This window comes from Mirounga angustirostris, unplaced genomic scaffold (assembly GCF_029215605.1).
Source record: "Mirounga angustirostris isolate CCGP_5_RB_7025 unplaced genomic scaffold, mMirAng1.0.hap1 SCAF_13, whole genome shotgun sequence".
Lineage (NCBI taxonomy): Eukaryota > Metazoa > Chordata > Mammalia > Carnivora > Phocidae > Mirounga > Mirounga angustirostris.
Window position 1 is genome coordinate 29,683,477 of NW_026991721.1, and position 9,847 is coordinate 29,693,323.

Sequence of the window (9,847 nt, forward strand, 5' to 3'; positions counted from 1 at the left end):
TGTTAAAATGTCCATACTACCCAAAGTAATCTACAGATTTAATGCAATCCCTATCAAAATACCAACAAACATTTATCACAGAACTAGAAAGAAATAATCTTAAAATTTGTATGGAACCACAAGACCCTAAATAGCCAAAGCAATCTTGAAAGAAGAATAAAAATGGGGGTATCACAATCCCAGATTTCAAGATCAACTATGGATCTGCAGTAATCAGATATTATGGTACTGACATAAAAATAGACACATAAATCAATAGAACAGACTAGAGAGCTCATAAATAAATGATGATACAGTCAATTAATCTTAACAAAAGAGGCCAGAATATGCATGGGAAAACGACCGTCTCTTCAAAAAGTGGTGTTGGGAAAACTGGACAGCTACATGTAAAGAATGAAACTGGACCACTTTCGTACACCATATACACAAATAAACTCAAAATGGATTAAAAACCTAAATGCGAGTCTTGAAACCATAAAAATCCTGGAAGATACCACAGGCAATAATCTCTCTGACACTGGCCATAACAATTTTTTTCTAGATATGTCTCCTGAGGGAAGGGAAACAAAAGGAAAAATAAACTTTTGGGACTACATCAAAATAAAAGGCTTTTGCACACCAAAGGAAACCATCAACAAAACTACTGAATGGGAGAAGATATTGCAATGACATATCTGATAAAGGATCAGTATCCAAAATTTATAAAGAACTTATACAGCTCAACACCAAAAACAAATAATTCAATTAAAAACGGGCAGAAGATATGAATAGACATTTCTCCAAAGAAGACAAACAGATGGCCAACAGACACATGAAAAGATGTTCAACATCATTCATCACCACGGAAATGTAAATCAAAACCACAATGATATCATTTCACACCTGTCAGAATTGCTAAAATCAAGAACACAAGAAATGACAAATGTTAGCAGGGATTTGGAGAAAAAGGAACCCTCATGCACTGTCGGTATGAAAGCAAAGTGGGTACAGCCACTCTGGAAAAGAGAATGGAGATTCCTTAAAAACTTAAAAATAGAAATACCCTATAAACCAGAAATTGCACTACTGAATATTTACCCTAAAAATACAAAAACACTAATTCAAAAGGATATATGCACCCCTATATTTATTGGAGCATTATATACAATAGTCAAATTATGGAAGCAGACCAAGTATCCATCGACTGATGAATGGATAAAGAAGTTGTACACACACACACACACACACAGGAATATTATTTAGTCATAAAAATGAAATCTTACCATTTACAACAAAATGGATACGTCTAGAGGGTATAGTGCTAAGTGAAATAAGTCAAAGAAAGACAAATATCATATGATTTAACTGATATGTGGAATTTAAGAAACATTCCATGTTCATGGATTGGAAGGATAAACATTCCTGCCCAGAGCAATTTACACTTTCAATGTTGTCAACGTCTAGTGCGTTGGGGTCCCTGGGTAAGGGTCTACGAAATCACCAGGACACAGGGGATGCAGAGCAAAGGCAGCACTTGCAACTGCATACTGCCGTTTATTTCTCACGTAGCTATATACTCGCAGAGATCAGATAAACATAACAATGTATCAAGCCAACATCTGTGAAGTGAAATATACACGAAATGCAATAAGAACAAAATACATCCTGCTTATCCTTGCAGAATAAAGAATTCTCTTAGCCATCCTTCCTTTGGAGACAACATGTTCTTTGTCTTTAGAAAGAACACTTCTGTTTAGAGAGATACACTTTAAGCTAGGCAAGAGCCACTTCCTGCTGATCCAGGCATTTAGGCCTTGCAACATGAGGTAAGGGGAAGAGAACATTTTCTCCTCCTGGCCTAGGCCTGCCTGGCCATCCTTAACCTCAGTGCAGTCCTCAAATGACCCTGGCCTGCAAGGGGCCTACAAGCCTACACCATCTCAATTCCCTCTTTTTTCTTTTGTTTTAATAAAAGTGCCCTCCAAAGGATGGCCATAGAATTCTGGGAAGGCTTTAGATAGCAAAAATGCAACAGCATAAAGCATAAGATAACAATCAACAATACAAATCCCATTCCTCCAGCAGTATGCCCCAAACTCTGAATAATACCTTTTGGATCTAGTCCCTTAAGTTGCTTAAGAAGTAAATTGGCCAACGTAGCGGCATCTTCAGTCTCAAATGGTCTGCCAAATACCTCCTGAATGTTCGTGTGTAGGTTATTGATCATGTCAGTAGCTGAGGAATTACCTTCTAAATAACTTTGGATGATGCTCCACTCGTGCTGCGACTCATTGTATTTTAAATTGGTAACACAAAAAGTTGTGGAATTCCAATCGCAACGCAGCCAAACTTGCCTTTCTAGTGTCAAAACCTTTTTCCCTAACCAGCTCACCGTCTGTCTGAGGACATCTATTTGTGTTTGTAAGCGAGTATCGATCATGGTTTGTGAAAGCCAAAGATCCCGAGAGTTATGGTGCCAGTCTTCTACAAAATGCTTAGTTTGCAAAGATGTATGTAAAGCTATGCCTGATACCGTAGCTATAGTAGTAACTGCGATTAAAATTAAAATGACTGCCACAACAATACCGAGAAAACGTTTGGTGCGCTTTAGTACCCTTTTAAAAAACTCCAATACTAAGACATCTACAGGATTTTGAGCCCATGGTCGTTCTAGATCTACCGGAAGCCAAATATGAGAACGTTGTTGTAAAATCATAAGAGAATATTCGGAGTCAAATTCTATAGAGCTATTAATGCAAGAATATAGTCGACAATTGGTACAGTTAATACCGTTATCAAAGCTAAAATTCCCTATCAGAAATAGATATGGTAAAGGTACGCATGCAGTTACATTTATCTCTTTAAATGAGGTGAATTTATAAGTTGATGCAGAATTCACGGTGCCAGAAAAGGTTCCCTCGTAAAGTCTAACAGTCTTAAGCACAGCTGCAATCTTCCATAAGTGCGTTTGGATATGGTCAGGAAATTTCTGATGTGCTATACGAGGGTCTGCGATGCCGCCATCTCCCCAGGCCATCAACTGATGATTCACCATTGATTCATTCCATTTGTTCCGTGGTGGCATCCTGTAGGATAAGGACAAATCACAACATGTCTTATTCCATTCGGAACAATTCCGAAGAAATTGACCATATGGTCCCCACATAAGTAAATTCTTATAAAATTTCACGAATTTTCCAATACATTCCTGCCACACAAATGGTTCATAGGCCAGTCCGATATAAGTGAAATCAGGACAGGCAGGAAATGAGGGGAATTCAGCAAATGTAACATTTCCCCATGTCATGTTAAGAGACCATGCTTCAACTCTTTGTAAATGAGTTCGGGATCCATTAGACTTATTCCCCGGCAGGATCCAGTTCTGCCAATCCATCTCGGCACACGGTGATGGGCCCAGACAAATGTAAGGACCATCCCCTTTGTATGAAAAATTAAATGAGGTGCCATCATCCTGATTAAGATAAGTAAGATTCTTCCAAGGAGGCGAAAGTATTACAGGGGAGGTATAGACAGGAATATCTGCACTTCCCCAAGGTGCAGGTTCCATCATAGGTGGATTAGGTATATAGGCCCAATAGCTTACATTTGTCGCCTCGGCAGAGGATAATACAGTAAGCAAGGCACACATAGCCAAAAATAAATTTTCAGGTGTACAAGCCTTCCCTGTCCGCTGCAGGATTTTTTGCCCCTCCCCACTAAGCTTTTTAATTTGCCCCCAAGTCGGCAAAGCAGTAGCAAATATCTGCCGACGGCGACGTCGTCCCCCCAAATTCAGATGTGCTATGGCCTGTAACGGAAGTTCATCTTGGTCTGGATTCCCCATCTGTCATCTGGTGGGATACGGTGCCGTTCGAATTGGCCCTCGACCGGATCCATCGTGCGGGGAGCCAGGAACAGGTCCGTCCATCCTCTGTGGAGACATAAGCATAACCCTTCCCTCTGCAAAGCAATAGCCCCGGTTGCCATTCTGCATCTGCAGTCGGTTTAAGCCATATATGTTCATTTAATGGAGGGGGAGCGACCTCTCCCTCTATGAACTGTTTCTCTGCACGGGAGAGGATATCTCCCTGCGGAAGATTCAAGAAATTTAATGTGAACAGAGCTTGTTGCAAAATGGAATGTGCATTTGATTGAGTGAATGCTAAGATATGATCCTTTTTCCTCCTTTTTAATTTTTTAATTTGTAACTTTAAGGTATTATGTGCACGTTCTACAATAGCTTGCCCTTGAGGATTATACTCAATGCCTGTTTTGTGCATTATACCATATTGTTTACAGAAAGTTTGAAATTTTTTACTGCTATATGCAGGTCCATTATCTGTTTTAATAATAGATGGTAAACCCATCACAGCAAAAGTTTCTAGAAGATGGAAGATGACATGCTGTGTGGTTTCACCACTTTGTGCTGTGGCCCATATAAATTGAGAATATGTATCTATTACCACATGTACATACATACAAAGTTCAGAAAACCACATCTGCCACTGCAGATACTCAGGCTCCTTTAAAAGAGCCCGACAGAGGACCCTCCAGTCCTCAGGAGAAAAATTGTTATAATGTCGAGCTAGACCATTAACTAGCTCCTTAACATAATGTGATTGTGGTCCATATAAAGACACTGCCTTTTTCAAGCGACCAATATCTTCTATACCTATTCCTTCATAATATGGTGCTTGTGCCACTCCCTGGACCGGGGGAGGCCTAATAACAGGAAAAGCAAAGACAGAATTAGCTGCGCCAGCCTCATCATCGTTATCCTCTAGCGCATCAAGCTCAGCTAAAGCAGCAGAAAGGAAAGGATTTTTAGAAGAAAGAGCTGGTACAGACGGCAAAGGCGGAGCAGAGGGCTTCCTAGAGGGTTTCTTAGACTCTTCCGCCATAGCCATAACCTGCTGAAAAACCTTCAAACACAGCTCAATATCATTAGAAGCGACAGTAATACCATAGACAGCAAGTGAATGTTTCAGCATTCGAACATAAGGAGTAGAAGTTTCTTGTCCCATAACCCTGTATTTAATTAAGTTACTCACCCTTCCTGAACATCCTTCAGGGTCCCTGTTCGGGTGCCAATTGTCAACGTCTAGTGCGTTGGGGTCCCTGGGTAAGGGTCTACGAAATCACCAGGACACAGGGGATGCAGAGCAAAGGCAGCACTTGCAACTGCATACTGCCGTTTATTTCTCACGTAGCTATATACTCGCAGAGATCAGATAAACATAACAATGTATCAAGCCAACATCTATGAAGTGAAATATACACGAAATGCAATAAGAACAAAATACATCCTGCTTATATCCTGTTTATGCTTGCAGAATAAAGAATTCTCTTAGCCATCCTTCCTTTGGAGACAACATGTTCTTTGTCTTTAGAAAGAACACTTCTGTTTAGAGAGATACACTTTAAGCTAGGCAAGAGCCACTTCCTGCTGATCCAGGCATTTAGGCCTTGCAACATGAGGTAAGGGGAAGAGAACATTTTCTCCTCCTGGCCTAGGCCTGCCTGGCCGTCCTTAACCTCAGTGCAGTCCTCAAATGACCCTGGCCTGCAAGGGGCCTACAAGCCTACACCATCTCACAATGTCATCCCTATCAAAATACCATTGGCATTTTTTGTAATCCTAAAATTTGTATGAAACAGAAAAGACCCCGAATTGCCAAGGAAATGTTGAAAGAGAAAAAGCTGGGGGCATCACGTTGCCTGATTTCAAGTTATATTACAAAGCTGTGATCACCAAGACAGCTTGGTATTGGCACAAAAACAGACACATAGACCAATGGAACAGACTAGAGACTCCAGAAAAGGATCCTCAACTCTATGGTCAACTAATCTTTGGAAATCAGGAAAAAATATCCAATGGAAAAAAAGACAGTCTCTTCAATAAGCGGTGCTGGGAAAATTGGACAGCTACATACAGAAGAATGAAACTGGACCATTCCCTTACAACATGCACAAAGATAAACTCAAAATTAATGAAAGACCTCAATGTGAGACAGAATTCCATCAAAATCCTAGAGGAGAACACAGGTAGCAACCTCTTCGACTTTGGCCACAGCAACTTCTTTCAAGATACATCTCCAAAAGCTAGTGAAACAAAAGCAAAAATGAACTTTTGGGACTTCATCAAGATAAAAAGCTCTGCACAGCAAAGGAAACAGTCAACAAAACTAAAAGGCAACCCACAGAATGAGAGAAGGTATTTGCAAATGACATTACAGATAAAGGGCTGGTATCCAAGATCTTATAAAGACCTTTTCAAACTCAACACTGAAAAAACAAATAACCCAGCCAAAAAATGGGCAGAGGACATGAACAGACACTTCTCCAAAGAAGACATACAAATGGCTCACAGACACATGAAAAATGCTCAACATCACTAGCCATCAGGGAAATACAAATCAAAACCACAATGGGATACCACCTTACACTAGTTAGAATGGAAATAATTGACAAAACAGGAAACAACAAATGTTGGTGAGGATATGGAGAAAGGGGTACCCTCTTAAACTGTTGATGGGAATGCAAGCTGGTACAGCCACTCTGGAAAACAGTATGGCTGTTCCTCGAGATGTTAAAAATAGAGCTACCCTACAACCCAGCAATTGTACTACTAGGTATTTACCCCAAAGATACAGATATAGTGAAAAGAAGGGCCATGTGCACCCCAGTGTTCATAGCAGCAATGTCCACAATAGCCAAACTGTGGAAGGAGCCAAGATGCCCTTCAACAGATGAATGAATAAAGAAGATGTGGTACAAATATACAATGGAATATTATTCAGCCATCAGAAAGGATTAATACCCACCATTTGCACTGATATGGAAAGAACTGGAGGGGATTATGCTAAGTGAAATAAGTCAAGCAGAGAAAGACAATTATCATATGGTTTCACTCATATGTGGAATATAAGCAATAGCACAGAGGACCATAAGGGAAGGGAGGGAAATCTGAAGGGGGAGAAATCAGAGAGAGAGATGAACCATGAGAGACTATGGACCCTGGGAAACAAAATGAGGGTTTCAGAGGGGAGGGGATGGGGTGACAGGGTGATGGGTATTAAGGAGGGCACGTGTTGTAATGAGCACTGGGAGTTATACTCAACTAATGAATCATGGAACACTAGAACCAAAACTAATGATGTACTATACAGTGGCTAACTGAACATAATAAAAATAAGAAAAATAAGAAACAGAGAAAAAGAGACAAACCAGAAAACAGACCTTAACTATGAAGAACTGATGGTTATAAGAGGGGAGGTGGGTGGAAGATGGGTTAATCAGATGAAGCAGATTAAGAGTACACTTATGATGACCACTGAGTGATGTAGAGAATTGTTGAATCATTATATTGCACACCTGAAACTAATATAGCACTATATGTTAACTATACTGGAATTAATTTTTTTTAATTTCATATTTATATTTGTACGAACAAGACAGTTAACCCACTAACACTAGTATCATTGAATATTATCTTTAAATGCTCAAAGATAAGTAATGTAAGAGGTAAATATTGGAAATGAAGTAAATTATTAAAAATTTTAGCTAATTCCCTATTGGAAAAAATTAAAGATTCAGTAAAATAGTTTGCTACAATATATATGAATCATGCAAAAATTGGCAGTTTTAATTAATTAATACTCATTTTAAAATCACAGTATAATGAAGTATAGATGGGAATTGAAAATATGATAAAAATGGCATTATAAATAAATGAGTACAAAATTAATTCCTAAAGATGTGTATCTGGAAAACATAAAGCTGTATTCTTGCATCCTTTTTTCTCTCTTTTCATATTAAAAAAATTAAATATATAATTAGTAAAATGATATTTTTTAAAAAAAAATTTCAAGCTGTGGAGACCTTTCTAAACCTGATATCAGTTCCCAAAATCACAAAGGAAAAGGTAACAGATTTGAGAGCATGAATATTAAAAACCAAACTAAACAAAATGACTTTATTTAGCCAAAAAATATCAGAATCAGGGTTAAAAGTCACGTAAATTGTTGGGGGTGAGGGGAGAAAAAGATGAAATATAGAGATAGATGATATAACAACTACAGATACATAGAGATGTAGATATATATCAGACACATAGTTAATTAGAGCCCATAATACCCACATATCCAAAGAGAAACACGTTTTAAACAAACTCTCTGCAGAAGAAATGTGAATGCCCAATAAAAATTTTTATATATTTATTTATCTAGAGAGAGAGAGTGAGAGCAAACAGGGGAGAAAGGCAGAGGGAGAGGGTGAGAAAGAATCCCAAGCCGACTCCATGCTAAGCGCAAATCCCAATGCAGGGCTCAATCCCAGAACCCTGAGATCATAACCTGAGCTGAAATCAAGAGTCAGAGGCTTAACTGACTGAGCTACCCAAGCACCCCCCGATAAAACTTTTTAAAAGAAGAATCAAAATCACTGTTATTCAGAGTCACTCAAAAATAATTAAATCTATTTACTGGTAATGACTACATTAATTTTACTAACTACAATGTTGGAGAAATAAGCATTTTTATATCTTATTGGTGATAATGTATCAATTAGTAAAATACAGCTGGACAACAGTTTCCTAATATGTATCAAAATTTGGATCCAGAATTTTTTACTTCTAAAGAATTATCCCAGGGCTCCTGGGTGGCTCAGTCATTAAGCATGTGCCTTCGGCTCAGGTCATGGTCCCAGGGTCCTGGGATCGAGGCCCACATTGGGCTCCCTGCTCAGCGGGAAGCCTGCTGCTCCTTCTCCCACTCCCCCTGCTTGTGTTCCCTCTCTCACTGTCTCTGTCAAATAAATAAAATCTTAAAAAAAAAAAAAAAAGAATTATCCCTAGAAGATCATTAGTATATAAGAATGCATCACAAGTATGTCTAGTATTTATAAAACAAAACTTGGACACAAGCTAAAGGTTCAACCACAAAAGAAGAGTCTAATATAACATATATTAACAACATCCTATGAAGACCTTTAAAAAAAATGAATGATGTATATATATGTTCATTTACATAGAAAAAAGTCAAAATGTGAGTGAATAAAACATTTCATGGCAACATTTATAATAGTGTTTTGTAGAAAGATACCTAGAAAGTGCTCTAAAATATGTTTTACATTTTACACTGAGTGGTAGAATTTGAGAAATTTTGAAACCTCTTATACTTTGAATTTATACATGAATGAATACAAAATGTTTTTGTTTTGGAAAATAATAAAACACAATAGCATCCATGCTTTTACGGTATTCAAGGAGGGAGAGGTTGGAGGGGCCAGTTTTAGGAGACTGAGAGGATAATTTATACTTAAAATTTCAATATGTTTACTTCTCAAAGATGAATTTAACTTAAAGACAATGGTAATGCTACTTTCAAGGAAGAAGAAACTAATGCATTGAATCAGTAAGAAAAAGAATGCTGAAATAAGATTGCTCAGTTAAACATAGAACTGTCTACAGTCCGATAAAACCATAATCTTTGGGATTATCTTTTCTGCTGGACAGAATTTACCTGCATCTCTGTCACACAAAAGTAATCTCCAATCTATTAATCTTTTATATTTTAACATTATAGAGCCTGGGTCCTGGCCATTAGAATATGGTATGTTAAAGCTACCTCTCTCTGGAGCATCATACGTTTCTAAGACAGGTTTGTTAGACAATGGTATAACAGGAAAGAGTCTTTCTAGATAATTTTACTCAATGGTATAGAAATGATGAAATAATCTTGAGCTGAAGATAGTCCCTCCTCCCTTTTTTTCTTATCCTTTCTGTTTTTAAATTTTTTGCCTTAAAAGAGCAAATATTTTATTATATAGTTCAATTTTGTGTTAGTAATCTGGGAAGAGCTTAGCTGGG

The 9,847-nt window shown here is 38.1% G+C and overlaps 1 protein-coding gene across 1 annotated transcript; it reads right to left on the minus strand.

Annotated features, from left to right (window-relative positions):
• Positions 1-954: 954 nt before the first annotated feature.
• LOC123842682 (endogenous retrovirus group K member 113 Env polyprotein) lies at positions 955-3,628 on the minus strand. Its single transcript, XM_064576621.1, has 2 exons — positions 2,089-3,628; positions 955-995 (listed from the first exon to the last, which is right to left on the minus strand). Exons 1-2 carry the CDS (start codon positions 3,626-3,628, stop codon positions 955-957), a joined length of 1,581 nt encoding a protein of 526 aa, XP_064432691.1.
• Between the last annotated feature and the right edge of the window lie 6,219 nt (positions 3,629-9,847).